At 37.6% G+C, this 17,904-nt stretch overlaps 2 protein-coding genes across 4 annotated transcripts in view; both read left to right on the forward strand.

The window, feature by feature from the left end:
* ARMH4 (armadillo like helical domain containing 4) overlaps positions 1-17,904 on the forward strand; it is a 94,803-nt gene that overhangs the window by 3,128 nt on the left and 73,771 nt on the right. The window contains exons 1-4 of one of the 3 annotated variants that reach the window (XM_033109251.1): positions 4,116-4,213; positions 5,485-6,910; positions 10,786-11,040; positions 15,270-15,482. In XM_033109251.1, the coding sequence (XP_032965142.1) occupies positions 5,542-6,910; positions 10,786-11,040; positions 15,270-15,482 (1,837 nt within the window). In that variant the 5' untranslated portion in view covers positions 4,116-4,213; positions 5,485-5,541. Of the gene's footprint in view, positions 1-4,115; positions 4,214-5,484; positions 6,911-10,785; positions 11,041-15,269; positions 15,483-17,904 lie in introns of those variants that run through there. The other 2 variants (XM_033109252.1, XM_033109250.1) reach the window with 2 other exon arrangements.
* Positions 12,499-13,768, forward strand: LOC117023966 (septin-7-like). Its single transcript, XM_033109253.1, is given in 3 exon segments — positions 12,499-12,730; positions 12,733-13,644; positions 13,647-13,768. Coding segments are annotated over 3 exon segments (1,236 nt in total). The 5' UTR covers positions 12,499-12,528.

The raw sequence follows: 17,904 nt of genomic DNA on the forward strand, positions 1-17,904 counted from the left end.
GATAAGACAAATTACTGAAGATCAGGAAAAACGCAAAAAGGAAAAATTATAAAGACAAACAAACCAGGGAAAGAGTTTCCTTTTCCCTTCATCAATCACAGAATCACTGATTGGATTTTAAATGTGAGATGGTAATTGGGAAGCAGGTCGACCTGAAGCTCTGAGACTTGTCATTTGTTACTGTTGATCTACTTTAAAAAAAAAAAAAAGAAACACCGAAAACTTAATATATAGCAGAAATGACAATACAGAAGTTTTTACTATTATTAAAACGACACATTGAGTAAGTAGCCAAAATTGGCTAGGTGATGAATAAAACATACATTGAGACATGGATAGAACATGAAATGCCACTGAAAATCTTACTGTATAAAAAAAGGAGGATTTGCATATTCTTTTTCACGTTCTTAAGTGGTTATTTATATTCTCTTCATGCCAGCAAATATTTATTGAACACCTCCTCTGTGTGCCTACCATTATTAGCAATCATATGGCAAACAGAGGAAATAAAAGATCAGTGTTTGTGTGCAAAGAACATGATATTATTTGAGGTGACCAGACTTACAGAGCTGATGATTTGTGCTGGAGAAGCTGGGAGAACCGTGGGAAGAGAATGGGCGAGGCAATTTTGTGATAGAAGTTAATATTCAGGATGTGATCTGGGGGCCAGGATTTGGATACCTGGAGTAAGGAAGAAGGAGGGAGCTCTGACTAGTGCAGTGTCATGAGCAAAACTTAGGAACCTAAAATGAGTATGGCACAGAACAGGGCAATATACCCCCTGGAGATGGTGTCTGTACTGGGCACTAGTACTGTGGGGTTACATTACAGATACGGAGTTTGGCAGTTGTATGTTTGTGGACATTAAGTTATGTTTTGGGAAGGCAGAGAGCTGTACTGACAAAGGAAGGGAACTTGAAGTCTGACAGAATTCACGAGTTCAAAAACAGATGTGATCACATAGGCCAGTTAATTATCCTCTATCAGCCTGCAGTTTTCTCACCTATCTCTTTAGGCTGTTGTTAGGATTAAATAAGATAATTTACATCAGGCACTTACAACACTTGGCACATAGTATCCCCAAATGGTAGCCATTTTTTAATTGAGTATTGTCATTTTTTATTCTTAAACATAAATCATCCGGATTGTATAAAATGGATTGGAGAGGAGAGAGTGTGAAAAGAATCATCAATTAAGAGGCAATTAAAATCATAACAATCCAGTGAGGTGACAAGAAGAGACAATTCTAAGTGATGTTATGAGGGAGGGATCCATAGAAGTTGTGAATCTAGAATGTGAAAGAGAGAAGAGTTCAAGATGACACCAAAGTGTAGACAAAGAAAGTGATGTGTTTCTGGTAGCATCCAAGTAACTTCCTGTAGACAATGAAAATCTGTTAGGCAGCTTTCTTCCCGAAAGCCCACACTAGCAATTTATGGTATTTGTGTTTATACTAAGAAAAGGAAACGATCAGGTACATGGTCATCAGGGCTGGCATACTCTCCAGCCCTCCTGTGTCTTAAGTGCTCTTAGGGCAATGCTCACATCCCTTACATGTTATACCTGGAACTCAATGTACTTTGAAAAAAATAGCTTTGTTACTGCTGGGAATGTTTTAACGTGCTGGTTCCCTTCTGTGTCTCCATTTGGGTAAGACACCGAACAATAGCAATATACACTTTAATTGGAAAAATAGTGACCAAGTGTTTAAAAAAAACAAAACACCGATGATTAAGTCTAGCAAGATGAGGAAGGCTGTATTTTTTTATGTTGTCTTTCATTTGTCTTTGAAACTGGCCAAATATGCCCGGACTTGACAAAGAAAGAGATTCTGGACTGTATCTATTTAAGATTGTCAAAGATAATGCTTCACAGAACAGCTTATGTGCCCACTGGTGGCAGAAACGCAGCAAATTGTTCCTAGGACTGCTGAGTCATTAGGATACCTTGATAGTGAATGACAGATAAAGTGCTACTGACTTGCTCTGAAAGGGATGCTTTTTAAGCTATTTGAAGCTGATATCCACTGTTAGTTAGTAATTTGGTTAGAATTTATTTATCTGAATTAATTTGCCCTGATGGACATAGTGAAGGGAAAGCAGCATCCCAACTCACAGTGTGAAGGAAAAGTTAGAGAAAAATGTTCTTTTGTTTGTCTGTTAAATATTCTTACGATTGAATTAATTTAAGATAATTGAGACAGAGAATTGTAATAAGCCATGAAATCTCCTCGCTCTCTCCCTCCCCTGGTAAAGGGGGCTATGGACATCCATGTTTGTTCAGCCAATATTGCCTAAGCATTTCTTCTGTGCCAGGCACTTGCCAGGGAGAGGATACAAAGTCGAGGAAAAAAGAAATGGCCTTCAAAATATGATTGCAGATGGTTATTTAGGTTTAGAAATATTGTCCTTGAATTGACAATGGTCAGTCTTTTCTGCTATATTCTCTAATGTCACAATGCCCAGTGGGGGACACCAAGCTCATAGGAACGGCTCTGTGAACCTTGTGCTGTGCTTTGAAAGATGAAGAAAGACCTGGAACTTGAAGGTCATCTAACAATTTATCTGAGTTTCACATGCGTTCCCTGCTGCCATTTCTACAGGCTGTCTTTTCTGCTTCTTTCAAGTTCAGACGTCGTTTTGAATAGTGGGGAGATGGAGCAAATGGTTGCAATACACAGACATAGGCTAGCAGTTCATCCCCACTTTTTCTGTCATAATTAGATTTAGAAAGCAGGTGGCCAACACTTAATTACAGAAGGAAAGTCTTTTAGAGCTGTGGCAGAATTCCCTTCGCATAAAAATTCTAAAGCTCAAGATCTAGATGAAAATAAAATCTTGTAGGAAAGTTCTGTTTTGGAAAGGCAATTGGGGTTATATTGAATCTATCATTTGCCCCCTTTCCCAAATCTGATTTGATTATAAAATTCTCTTCTCGATCCACATGACTTCAGCATATATAAAAAAACGTGAAGCATTTGTTCAATCGTTTGGGTGCCTTGCCTGCTTGATGGCAAAATTATGGCAATATGAAAATATTTGTATTTTTATTTTACACACTGGAGATAAAATATAAAAATGGAATCATGGAGGTGGAAGGGATTTCAAAGATTATTTTAGCTCTTCATTTTACATAGGAGAAACTGAGCAAACCATTTGCCCAGTATCTCATAGTAAGTTTTAACAGCAGTAAAGCTAGGATTCAGGAGTCATTTTTCTGAATGCTAGTCCATGTCCTTCTAAACTTTCCTGCCACTTATGATGGCTTTTTTTTCCCCCAGGTTTTTATCCAGAAATGTGGGATCATATAGATTAAGCTGTTAAGCCTCACCCTCCATCATCTGGGATGTTTAGGAAGATTTCACTGAATGGGAAAAATATTTGTTCAGGAAAGGGCAGCTCTCTGAACAAATCAGAAATGAGCCAGAGCTCTATAGCTTTTACGTATCTTCAATTACCTAGAGTTTCGTAGTTCAACTTGTCTACACAGGAATCCAGAGGTGTACAGTTGTCAACTGTGAGCACTCTTGCTTTATAGTTCTTATATATTATTGTTTTAAGGAAGGAAAATAGAGGTGGCAGGCCAAATACTGTTACCAGGTCTGTTACCTGGCTATGAGCTGGGATGCTTTATGGCTCATCTAAAGTATAATGATAACTAAAGTCCAGAATGTTGACATGCCTCTACACGTGCCATCCCCTCTTTGTCAAATATCTTTCGCTTATGCTCTCCTTTTAAACAATGCTAGCTACCTGTATGTAATTTACTATTTAAATAAAGTAGGTTCAAACCCTTATCCTACATATGGGGAAATTTAGCATCCCTCTCACTATCTCTGAGGATTCTTGGAGTGGGAGGCAGTGACTTATATTTCTCCTTGTCACCTCTGGCTTCGATTTTCTTCTGCTGCTCAATTTATGATCTTTGATATGCGGTTGCTTTTCTGCACATGGCGCCATGGCACCTCATGACATCAGCCCATTCCTGTATTTTCCCATAGTGCTGGGATTGAAGATTTCTGTGTAACAAATTACCTCGAAAATTGATGGCAATAAATGTTCATTATTTCATCCCATTTCTGTGCATTAGGAATTTGGAAGTAGTTTAGCTGGGTGGTGCTGGCTCAAGTTCTCTCAAGAAGCTGTGGTCAAGAGGTCAGCCAGGGCTGTAGTCAACTGAAGGCTTGACTGGGGCTGGAGGATCTGCTTCCAAGGTGATTCATTCATGTGGTGCTGCTGTTTTGGCAAGATGTTGCAGCTCCGAATCCATGGATTTCTTTTTCCTTGTGTAGAAAAATCCAACCTTCTTTTTCTCTTTAGCTATCTAAGACTAAGGACTTGACTTTTTCTCTGTCTCAAAAGGATCTGTAAGACTAACTGGGATAACATGTGAAAGCTTTGCATGCCTTAAGGGGAGAAGGCCTTATGAAAATGTAAATTTTTATATTTTAAATGTGCACATCACATGGTTAAACCAGATAGTTTAATGATTAGACATGAAAGAAAGAAAAAGTATAACTTATATAAGGAAAAATTTTTTTATTTTCGAATTTTCATTCTTAGGTTTAATTTTCTAGAAAACCTGCAGCATGTAGCATCTGAGAAATTTCTGAGGATGGCAACAAAAAGGGCCCTACTCAGCAAAATAAATAAAAAGAGCTAAAACCTTTAAGTCTGGGGTGAGATTTAGCCGTTTAGATATAGTTTTAGTTGTAATGAGAGTGTGAGTAGTTTTTAAAAAAAAATACAACGAATCTTAATCTTACAATAATGAGTATGCACCAATGATTGCTAATTTAAAATGTGTTTGTGTTCTCTTAAAAAGTTTTTTCTTTTAATGCTTATTTACGTTAACTCTTTTACCTTTTCTAATTCTTAAATTTTGAACGTGAAGGTTTTGCCTACAATTGTTGCAGTTGTTGTAGAGAAAGAAATTAAAGTATTTTAAAGATAAAATTTAATTGAAATCACTTATATATTTTAAAAACTCTTGAATGTAACTGGCATTCAGTATTTTATGATGACATTTAATAAGTGTTAAAACACTCTTAACAGGTTCTTTGAATGTAAGTAAATGTAAGATTTGCCTTCGGTATCTTTGACATGTTACCATTTCTGCAGTCATTTGACTAACATGATTAATAGAGGAATTTGGGGAGAATATTGCAAAGGTGATTTCAAGGGTAATTTATTTCAAGTAGGTATTTAAAAAATACGTAAAAAAAGAATGAGACAATGAACTTAGAACTTGAACTATGTGTACCTTTACTCTAGAGAGCGTCAAGTTAAATCAGCTGCAGAATTCAGCAGGGAAAAATGAACTGGGTTATCCATGTCTCAAAGGTACAAAGAAATAGAACAGTTCTCTCTTATGTACTGTCTCTGAGCAGGAAGTAAAGGAGATTATTTTACTTATGGTTTAATTTAAATGAGCTTATTTCCAAAATATATTTATATGATAGTTTGATGCTTTATTTTTCTGCAGGACTCAATTACTGGAATTATCAACGCTACCATTCTATGTACACATTTCTCTTCCACTATGAGAAGACCAATTGTATTGCACATTTGTCTGGCTTTCTGTTGCCTTCTACTTCTCAACTTTGCTACACAATGTCTGGCTTTCCCCAAAATGGAAAGAAGGGAGATAGCACTTGTTCATGAAAAAAGAGAGCAGTCTGAGAGGATGGATACAGATGACCTAGAGAATAACTCCATTACTTCAAAGTGCACTCCTCAGCCAGTGGTCTCTGAAGATCCAGTGAGAGTGTTAGTGGCACCATCAGCAACGTCATTAAATAAAGTATTCCCTTTAAACAAAGAAACCCATTCTATAGGAGCTGGGCTCATGGAATCTCATAGCCCTGGCATTGACACTGCTACTGAACCAGTGGTCCCAGCCGGGAAAGAAGTGTTTGGTTCCAGGCAGCCAGAGAGAACGTCTCCTGAAAGCCAGCTTTCCAAGGCCATGGTAACCAACCCTATCACTGCAACGGCTCTGAATATTGATGAGAAGGAGGAACCCGTCAGTAGTGCCAAAATTAATGCCATTGTAGAAAGGACCACAGAAGCAACACAAGGTTTTCTGAATTATGTAGATACTCAGTTGCTTATAACTGAAAGTCAGGAAGGAGTTAGTCTGGAACATTCACCTTCATCTTACGTGAATACTAAAAAAATACTAACCATCAATCCAAGGACTGAGAAATTTGAAGCAGACACAGAACACAGGACAATTTCTTCTCCTGCTGCTGAGCCTACAGCAGACACTGCCCCTGGAAGCCTCATGCCTGAGATGAACAAACCTTCGCAGATGACAGCTGATGATACCCAGGCTACTGCCACCAAGAACATGCTTGCAACTTCCGAGTACACTCTGAGTGTTGAGCCAGACACTGACAGCCTGCCGAGAGCCCCAGAAGTCGCAGTGAGTGTCGTCAGCACAGCTGTCCCAGCTGCTGCTGTTGTAAGCGATGAGTGGGATGACACCAAATTAGAGCGTGTAAGCCAGATCAAGACCCCAAAGCTTGGAAACAATGCAGAGACTGGAATGGAGACGTCTCAGACAGCCCAAGTGACAGATAATGGTATGGAAGGTATGGAAGGGGGTGAACCTTTGACAGAGGCCGCACATATGGCTCTGGAGCTTCCTGAAGAACAAACACGCACGGGGACAGCCCTGCCAACAGCACTTGGGGATGAGAGATCATCAGCCGTCACTGAGCAAAGTTCCTTTTCTCCCACAAGTCTGATAGAAGATGTGAAAGTCTCTGTTGTAAACCTGTTCCAAAATACGGCAGACTTCATAGAATCCACCAAGGAAAACAATGCCATGTTTTTCTTAGAGCCCACTGTTTCCATCTCACAGGATGAGTCTGAGGCTTATCAACTCCTGGGGAATACATTTAAAGGTAAAAGCAAGAAAGAAAAACAAGCTGTGTTTAATTTGGAATGTTTTAAGTTGGTTTTACTGTGTTTTTTTTCAATTGAGATATAATTGATGTGTAACATCGTATCAGTTTTAGGTGTTGTTTTAGTTTTTGAAAGTGACAATTTAAAAATAAGTTATCTAAGTTTTAATGAAAAGCAAAAGTAAACAAATAAAAATATATTTTATGTAAAAATTACATCCAAATATAACTGCTGCATATAGACCAGTGGTATGCAACTGGAAGCAATTTGTCCCCACCCCTACCATTTGGCAATTTTTGGAGACATTTTCGGTTGTCATGGCAGAGGGGTGTTACTGGCTACTGGCATCCCGTGGGCAGAGGCCAAGGATGCTGCTAAACACCCTACAATGCACAGGACAGCCCCCCAACAACGAAGTTTTACCTGAGCCAAAATGTCAATAGTGCTGAGAAACCCTGATATAGACTAGTATTTTTCAAATACTTCATTATGAAAATGTATAAATATATAGGAAAATGTGAAAGAATTAGCTATTACTGTAGGTTTAAGTGGTATAATAAACAATATTAGATACTTACTTACACATTATTGTAAAAAAAAATTCACATCTCTGATATTTCTTACTAAAAAGCTTTAGGTAAATATTTATCTGATAGTATTAACCATGTGAGTTCTTTGACTTTGTTTCCCCAAAAAAGAAATTTACCTAGAAATGGGGGGCGGGGAACCAATACAGAGAAATCTCTTCTGCTGGCTTGATTCTGCACTTTCTACTTCCTCTTGGCCTTTACCCCTGTAAATGTTATGAGCTGACAGGACTTACATTTGTTGCTGATGGATAATGTTTTTCTTTAATTATGTGCAGTTGGTCAGATAACAGCACGGGGAAGGAAAGACTTAGTGTAATGTGCATATGCTCATTCCAAATTGTTTTGGAATATGTACAGCTTGTTACTTCAGCCAAATAGACTAATTAATGGAAAATATCAAATTAGGAATATCTTTTATAAAGTGTTATCAATATTGAATTAACATGATAGAAGATTGAATTTTACATGTCCAATTCCTTTTTTAAAGACTGGAAGACCTAGTAATGTAAGTTTTCATAGAAGCTTCCAGAAAATGTTTTGTAAGTTGGTTTTGAAATTCCATTAAGAGAATGGGGTTCACAGGACCATGAAGGTATTAGATATGACGGAACAAAAGTTACTTTAATTTTCCATAGCATTTTCAGATATTCCTAGAGCATTAAGTCAGGTAGTTCTAGATTATTCATTGCACAATAGAGTCCATGATTTTTATGTACTAGACTTGCATTAGCTCCTATTAATACAGCCTAAAAAGTAAAATGAATTTGGTAATTGTCTGATTGTTATTTTGATTATTGAATATGCACCTTACCTAGTCAAAATTGCCTCACTTAAGTACAGTCTTTAGAAAGGCAACTTCTTTTTATTTCCAGAACATAGCACAATATCTGGCAAATAGTAGGTGCTCAATAAATACCGATTCATGGATGAGTAAATGCAGATAGAGAATTATTCAGACTGCAATTATCCAATTTGTCTGCATTTTCCAAATTAATCAAATAGCTTCTCAATGTTCTTCATAGAGAGAGGAACAATCAATCCCTTGCACGTTAAGTTTTTTTTTTTATCCTGTAGAGTTAAAAATAATGTGAAAAATTGAGATTATTGACAGCAGTATTTAGAGTTGGCTATTTTAGAATAGCCAAAAAGCTTTCCTATCCATTTTCTGGTGGTTATACATATTTTTCAGAAGTAAATAACTCAAATGGCAATCATTTTAGGGCCTAGAGACTACTTAGGACATTATCTTCTTTGGGATATGTGATGATTTCTTGGTGTTTTGGGGTATTATGAACAGATGAGTATCCTGAGATTATAGTCAGTCCTCTGATTTAGTTTACTACTTAGCTGGTTCAGTTGAAGATCAGGTTTTAAAAGTAATCTATAATAATTATCACATTATTTTTTTCTCTACAGGAAGTAGAAAGACTGAGAGATATGGAGAAATTTTGAACATTATTTTAAAAATTCTCATTAATATTTTTATTCTTACTCTTCTTTCTGTAACAGCAGTAACTTATTCAAAGTACTATGCCATTTTGATATTTCTTGCTAGTTTATGAAGCTATGACCATAGACTGCATGTTTAGTTTTACATATTTGTTCTCAAAAGTGTTCATGCTTTCAAAAATGAGGGCAACATGGAGAATGTATACTGCTTAAAATGATAAAACTATACATTGTCATCTTTTTATGGCAAACATCATTGTCCTAAGTGCTGGAGATACAAAAGGGCAATGAATCATGGCTCTCAGGGGATTTACAATCTTGTTGGAGAAAGAAAAACTTAAACAATGGTACGAAGAGCACATATGAAGGCCATGTAAAAACCTTACTCTTACTCACATTGTGCTATAACCAGGTATCTCAATCCATCAAATGTAAAAATCTCTTCAATTCAGAAGAAAAAATAGTCCAAACTGAATAGGGACCCAAAAAAAAGGAACTGCTTATATTGAAAAATGTACAAACACTATTTTAAAGTAAATAAATCATTTCCAAGGAAAACTATTTTTAAGTAATAGGAAGTATCAGGATGTCATTAATAACAACTTTGAGAAAATCTTTTCAGTTGCCCCTAGAATTGTGTTTTTTCATTGTATAACTTACTGACTTGCTAATATGCTATGTATCTGGAATTTGTATTTAAAAAAGAGAGAGATAATAGAGCCTTCTACAATTTAAGTTTTAATAGTGGCTCAGGATTTGAAATTTCCAGCATAGTTCCTCCCTAAGAATGGGGCAAATATTGACCTTTATAAATAGTCTTTAATAATTTATTTGAGTGGATTGTAATGTAAAGAAAGTGGACCTATGATAAATACGTCATCAATATCTCAAAACTTCTTTATCCATTCATGCATTGACAGGCATAGTTAGCACAATGGTTAAGAGCACTAATTATGTAACCTGAGGAAGGTTCCTTAGCTTCTCTAAACCTAAGTTGTTTGTAAAACGAGTAATAATAGCTGGTATTATTAGCTACTTACCAAGTACTGGGCATGTACCAAGTGTTTCACATGTTATTTAATTTAATTTAATTTAATCTTTGTAACAACTCTGTGAGATAGATCTGTTATTTCCAGTTTTTAGCTGAGGAAATTCAAGGCCCAGAGATGTTAAATAATTTGTTCAAGGTCACACAGCTAGTACTAGGTGGCTGAGTCAGAATTCAGACCCAGGTAAATTGGCTTTAGAGCCTGCATTCTTAACCACTATGATACATGTCTTCCTTGGAACAATATTAGTACCTACCTTCCCTTAGTATATGTGGGAGAATAAGATAATGCCCACCATGCATTTAACAGTTTGTGTGTTTGTCATATAATAGAAACTCAGTAAACATTAGTTATTGGAATTATTCCTTTCGTTCAAAATGCTGACTTTCCTTTCCCCTTCAAAAATGTAAATGTGGAAATTAATATACATGGATGCTTTGGAGAATTTTAAAGTGTAAACTTAGTTCTGTATAATTTGTTTCTCAACCAACTGCTTATGTTGATATTCATAAAAGGGAGCTCAGCTGCTGGTTTTCTTATTTTGTTTGAGATTTTATGTTTTCTCCATTAACTGCTTTATCTCTGTCTTGGATTGATTCACTACTCCTGAGAGCAGAAACATGGAGAACATTTATTTACTGGCGTTTTGTTTCTGAGCGATCCCTTTGCCTTCCCATTCTCTGAAATAGCTATCTGATTTTTCTTTTCCATTTATTAATTATATAGTGACTTTTTTAGGTTTAGAGATTTGAACTATTTTAAAATGTTGTTTTCCCCTCTTTTAAGACATCATCACTCAAGAGATGACAACAGACGTTCAGGAAGCAGAAGCCACTTTATCATTGGTGACACAAGAGCAGCCGGTTTCTACCCTCGAAGTTACCAGAGAAAATGGTGAGACTGGGGAAGGAAAAGAGCCCCCCTCTGCCACATCTGTTGGTTCTGGGGTTACTCAGCTGTTGAGAAGATGGGAGCCTCTGGCCACTACAGTTTCAACGACAGCTGTGCCTCTGTCTTTCGACGTTACTCCCACAATGGAAGGTCTGTAAGGGAGGGAATTGGACTCAGTGTTCTGGGGGTGCATCTTTTCTGGGAGTCGATAAGCAATAGAACGAGTGAGGCAGATGGCCCTGTCACCAGGGTACCACACGACTCAGCCAGAGAGTAAACAGGAAAGGTAGGTGAACTCTTGTTTGGACAGATGCCACCTTAAAGAATGAGGGGTTTGTTCCAAAGAAAAATCTCCAGGTGGCTCATCTCTGGGGCCCCAGACAGCCATACCTCACCTCCTCAGAACTCACCCCTAGTCCAACACCTCTGGCTGCTGGGAATTCAGGGGGTGAGGTGAGAACACCAAGGACCTGGGCTTGAATCCCTGCTTTGGCCCTCACGAGTGTTGTGGCCTCAAGCGAGTGTCTTAATGTCTCCAACCCGTAGTTCGTTTATCTCTGAATAATGCCTCCCTATCATAGAGTTTAATTTAATGCTTTGAAATAACGTATCCAAAGTGCTTTCTACATGGGAGGCCCTCAAATGCTCTGATATCTTAAGGACAGTGAAGTTTTCAAATCTGGATGATCATCAGAATCACCTGGGAATTAAAAGCGTGATTATTATTTATTATTTTGGACCTCATGTGTCTACCTCATCATCGGTCTAAGTACAGCACAGTTTTATTTATTACCTGAGTTATTTTGAGCAATGTAATAAGTACCTTCTAATGCGGCCGCCATCCCAAACCCCGAGGCCTTGTCGATAACCTGTGTGTAACTCATGACCGTCCGCTTCTCAAGCCCTTCCTGGAGTGCATCATTTCCTCGACTTCCTTTTCTTTTAGTGTTTTTTTTTTCTTTCTTTTAGTTTTATTGCATCTATATTTACTCTTAAAATTATACATTTAAAATTTTTGGTTGTTTTTAATTTTATAAAAACAGTATTGTCCTATAGATAGCCTTTTGGGGACTAACTTTTTAAACTTAATATTCTATGGCTACAATTTACTTACTGTAGCTCTTTTGTTTTGACTGCTTACAATATTCCATTATGAAACTATATCATGGTTTATTCATCCAGAGTTCATCCAGTCTCTCTTAGCGATTTACATTTGGGTCATTTCCAGGTTTGGCTACTGTGAACATTGCTGCCATGAGCCTTCTTTTTCATATTTTCCACTGTACGTGCATGTAGAGGAGTATCTCTTGGGTATATACCTAGGAACTGAATTGCTGGGCCATACGGTATATGAATGTTCAACTTCAGGAGCATTGCCCAACTGTTTTCCAAAGTGGTTGCACCAATTTATACTCCTGACAATAATGTATGTGAGACTCTGTGGATCCATATCCTGAGAACCCTTAAAAATATTTTCCCAGGCTTCACCACCAAGGAGGTTGTGATTTACTAAGTTTGGATATGTGGAAAACATGATACTGACATTAAAGAAATTACCACAGGGGTCACGGAGAAGGAGGGGATGTTGGTCCGTGCAAGATCAGTGCTGCTGAGGAGAGTTGCATCAATAGCAGCACCATGGCTCAACAGAAGAACTTTGAAGGCTATGTGGGATTTGCGAATCTCCTAAACCAAGTGTATAGAAAATCAGTGAAGAGAGGGTTTATATTCACACTTATAGTTGAGGGTAAATCTGGACTGGGAAAGTCAACGTTAATCAACTCATTCTTCCTCACAGATTTGTATTCTCCAGAGAATCCGTGTCCTTCCCATAGAATAAAATGACTGTCCAGGTAGTGCAATCCAAAGATTTAATCAAAGAAGGTGGTGTTCAGTTGCTGCTCACGGTAGTTGATACCCCAGGATTTGGAGACGCAATGGATAATGATAATTGCTGGCAGCTTGTTGTCGACTACATTGATAGTAAATGTGAGGACTACCTAAATGCAGAATCTCAAGTGAACAGATGCCACATGCCTGACAACAGGGTGCAGTGTTGTTTACACTGCTTTGCTCCTTCAGAGCATGGACTTAAACCACTGGATATTGAGTTTATGAAGTGTTTGCATGAAAAAGTGAACATCATCCCACTTATTGCCAAAGTAGACACCCTCGCACCAGAGGAGTGCCAACAGTTTAAAAAACAGATAACGAAAGAAATCCAAGCACATAAAATATATGACTTTCCAGAGACAGATGAAGAGGAAGAAAATAAGCTTGTTAGAAAGATAAAAAATCGTTTACCTCTTGCTGTGGTAGGTTGTCAGACTGTCATTGAAGTTCATGGCAAAAGGGTCAGAGGAAGGCAGTATCCTTGGGGTGTTGCTGAGGTTGAAAATGCTGAACGTTGTGATTTCACAATTCTAACAAACATGTTGATGAGAACACACACGCAGAACTTGAAAGACGTCACTAATAATGTCCACTGGGGGAACTATTGGAGCAGAAAACTGGCTGCTGTGACTTATGATGGAGTTGGTAATAACAAGAATAAAGGGCAGCTTACTAAGAGCCCTCTGGCACAAATGGAAGAAGAAAGAAGGGAACATGTCGCCAAGATGAAGAAGATGGAGATGGAAATGGAGCAGATATCTGCAATGAAGGGCAAAGAAAAAGTTAAAAAACTAAAGGACTCTGACGCTGAGTTCCAACAGCGCCAGGAGCAAATGAAAAAGAATTCGGAAGCGCAGCACAAAGAGAGGAAAAACGTCATCAGTTTGAAGATGAGACAGTAAACTGGGAAGCCCAACATATTTTAGAACAACAGAACTCTTCAGGAACCTTGGAAAAGAACAAGAAGAAAGGGAAGATCTTCTAAACCCTCTGTTGACCGCCAGTTACATGTTAGTTGCCAATATACCAGCTTGGACATCAATGTTGGATCCGTTTGACCAATTTGCACCAGTTTTATTCTTAATGATGGATTTAACAGCATGACAAGAATTATTGTTCTTATTTTGTTCTTGGTGGAAATTAAGAGGCCTTGAATTGTCTAGGCTGTCTACTTAGAAACTAACAGCTCTAAGTACCTTTCCTACTTTTTTAAAAAAATTATTAAACGGATGACTGGTTTAATGCAAGAAAACATTTTACTGTTGTACAATCATGTTCTGGTGGTTTGATTGTTTACAGGGTATTCCAAAATAAAAGGACTCTGAAAGGTTTTTATTGACGATTAATTGCCATAATATGATGCAAACTATGCTTCTTTATGATAATTATAACACAAAGGTTCCATTCAATGCAGCTTATATAATAATGTCATTTAGTCTCATATGGTTGACCATATTTTTTGACACTTCTATTGTTTAAAAATATACATGGAAAAAAACCCCTATATGCTTATAATGCACCTCAGCTTTTTCGTAACAGCCTTTTTCTGGTTTGTTTGTTTTGGATTCTTTAAATATTATTCTTATTTAGTGCCCCCTTTAGCCAGAATCTCATTACTGCTTCATTTTTGTAATAACATTAAATTCAGGTATTTTCCGTATATTGGCCCTACTGAAATAGAACACAGCATCTTTCATATGGTAGGAACCAAGAAGGAAACTTTCCTTTAATTCCCTTTTTACACTTTATGGTAAGTAGCAGAGGGGGAAATGTATTTATAGATCATTTCTAGGAAAAATTGTGAAGCTAACGACCAACCTATTTCTACCTATGTGCAGTCTCTTTATTTTACTAGAAATGGGAACCATGGGCTCTTGAAAAGAAAAAAAAAACAGCATTCTGCATTTATCTGTATTCATATACGGCATTTCTATATTTTTTTATTTGTATTGTAAAAAATTCACATAATAAACAATGTTGTGATTTAAAAAAAATTACTGCAAGAGATTCTGATGATTGATCAGGCTTGGAAAATACTACTGTTCTAGAATTTCTAGATTTGGGAATACCTGGGGCTTAATTTGGCTGCTTTGAAATGAGCATATTCCAGACACAGATCTGCACTCTTACTCTTTGACTTGATTTTTAAAAATAGTCTTTGGCATGTAGTTTAGTATATTTTTGTTAAATTTTCTGTCTTTGGTAATAAATGATATAAAATCCTGCAAAATCCAAAATATCGTCAATAGAATAAATGGGAGATTAAAATTTAAAAACAAAGTTCTGATTTAAGACAATATATTTTCCTGAAAGATAAAGTGTTTACCTTGGGTAGCTAGTCCCGGACTGATGCCATATAAGTGCCAAACTTACTGTATATGACATACTGGTTTCAGTATCATTTCTTGCTTAAGAAGTAAAAGCACATGTGTACATTTCCCATAATGGTCATCTTTGGGTCAAGTCCTGTCTCTTGTGTTTGGCAGACCCCACGGATGCAGTCACAGGGCCAAATGAGGCGTTGTTCACACCAGTCTTGGGCTCTCCTGTGACACCCCCTGGAATAATGGAGGAGGCCCCCAGCATTTCCCCAGCACTTCCTGATTCTGAGGCATCCTCGGAGAGAAGAACCGTTGTTCCATCCATTAGCCGTGTGAATACAGCTGCCTCCTATGGCCTGGACCAACTCGAATCTGAAGGTACCCATGCTTTGAAGGGAATCTTTCCTAGGACTGATTGAGTGAGTCACTGAGCATAAATGTTGTTTTTGATAAAAGATTAAGGAGAAGTGGATACAATCTGCAGTGTAGATCAAGAGTCAGTGAACTACAGCCCTGCCAGATACGGCCTGCCATCTGTTTCTGTATGGCCTATAAGCTAAGAATGGCCTTTGCATTTTTAAATGATTGGGAAAAAAAAAAACCAAAAGAAGAATAATATTTTGTGTCATGGAAAAGTTATATGAAATTCAACTTTCAATGTTCCTAACATAAGTTGTATTGGAACACAGCCACACTTTTTCATTTATGTAGTGTCTGTGGCTACTTTTATGCCAGAGCAGCAGAGTTCAGTAGTTGTGACAGACACTAAATGCTCACAAAGCCTAAAATATTTACAATATGGCCTTTTGCTGAGAAAGCTTGCTGACCCCTGGTCTAGATCAGTTGTTCTCAACTACATTTGAACATTAGAATCATCTCGGGAAGATTTTACAAAACCCTAATGCTTGAATCCTTCTACTAGCAATTCTGATACAATTGGCCTTGGATGGGATCCGACATCAACATTTTTTTAAAGGAGTTCAAAATGCAGACTGGGTTGAGAATACTGGTTTAAATGGAAAACTTGAGTTTCCTCACCAGATTTTCTTGGATGAAAGTTTTAATGTGGATTATATTTTCATTATACTGCTCTGGTTGTTCAAGTTGGATTATTCTCCCTCATTACCATCGCTGGGTTAGAATGTTTCACTATTTGGAGATAGGTTTCCTTACCTGTTAAGACAGAAATTCATGCCAAATTATACTTTCCAAGACATTGGCTTTGAACATGGAAAAAATGTTTGGAGCACAGCTGCCCACACGGGAAGACTGGAAATATGACGAAAGGTCATTTAATTAATCAGCATTTTAGGTGAACAGCTCCTTGCTGGAGGTGCGACATGTCCAGAGATTTGTAGTGCTGAGTTTCTTAAACTAACCTGGAAAACAGGTAAGCTTGTGGGCACTAAATTAGCCATTGGTTTGATACAGTAAAGACATAGGATGTGATGTTATTTTATATTTTGTCTACTCTACAGTAGGGAGTGTGGTTCAGCCAGGTTTGCAGCAGACTCTAGTGCAGGCTTGCAGGGTAACACTAGTTTTCTGATAGAGAAGCATGACATTTTAAGAGTAGTGTGGAGAATTCCATAATAGAATGCAGGTTTAAGAAAGGGATCTAAGTGAAGTCAGAAGCTAACAGCTCTCGTATTCCACGTGAAGATAAAAATCATATGACTTTGAGTTCAGTCTCTTATTAGCTGTCTGCTCTTCTTGATGCCATCTGGAAAAAGCTGGTTTCCCCCAAATTAATCTGAATTAGAGATGACAGCTTTACCAAGTAGGGCTCAATTAAATCAGAGAAAAGAATTATACTTGTGAATAATCCATACTTGTGACACTGCACTAATATTCTAAATTTGGTAGATGATGGCATTTCATATTGAAATATGTCAGAATTTTCTTAACTTGCCTAAAGTGTTCTGGAGTTTTAGTTTTTTCTACACAATTCAATTTTAGCTGCTTTTTGAGAATGTATTTTGTCATTTCTTTGATCTAAATTACGATCCTTGTCAAGATTTAGGAAAGGCATTTTTGGTTTGATAATATTCTCTTGGCTACGTTTTGGGGCTTAAGACACGATTTTGAAGGAGCACACCTTTTCTCCTAAGTAGCAGGGAGTACAATTTATGTTTAATTAGTATATGTTAAGAATTTCACATTGTTAAGCTCTTCATATGTTATTTCCATATCTTGCTTCCCACTTCTCCAGTGAGTGGGGTATTTTTCTCAATAGGAAATAGGCACCAGATCTGCCCTTCTGAGACACCAGACACCATTATGGAAATTTCTGAATGTTATCTTTTAAGAGATAATTAACGACCCAAATGAGCCTAAAAATTGTATCTACTTGGCACCCTGTCTTGTCTCCTCCTTTATGTCTTACAACATAATGACTAAAGGAGTGTATCAGTTTCCTAGGGCTGCCATACCACAAACTGAATAGCTTAAAACAACAGATGTTTATTTTCTTGCAGTTTTAGAGCTTATAACTCTGAAATCAAGAGGTAGGCAAGCCCATGCTCCCTGCAAAACCTCTAGGCCAGTAATGTCCCTTGCCTCTTCCAGCTTCTGGTGGCCTCAGGTATTCCTTGGCTTGTGGCAGCATCACTACAGTCTCTGCCTCCATCTTCACACGGCCATCGTCCCTCTCTGTCTCTGTGCCCAAATTTCCCCTTGTTTTATGACACCAGCCGTTGGGTTAATACTCACCCCCATAACTTTATGTTAACCTGTTTACATCTGCCAATACCCTATTCTAAATAAGGTTACATTCACAAGTACCGGGGGTTGGGGTTTG

The sequence above is a fragment of the Rhinolophus ferrumequinum genome, chromosome 6 (genome assembly GCF_004115265.2).
Source record: "Rhinolophus ferrumequinum isolate MPI-CBG mRhiFer1 chromosome 6, mRhiFer1_v1.p, whole genome shotgun sequence".
In the NCBI taxonomy this organism is placed as follows: domain Eukaryota; kingdom Metazoa; phylum Chordata; class Mammalia; order Chiroptera; family Rhinolophidae; genus Rhinolophus; species Rhinolophus ferrumequinum.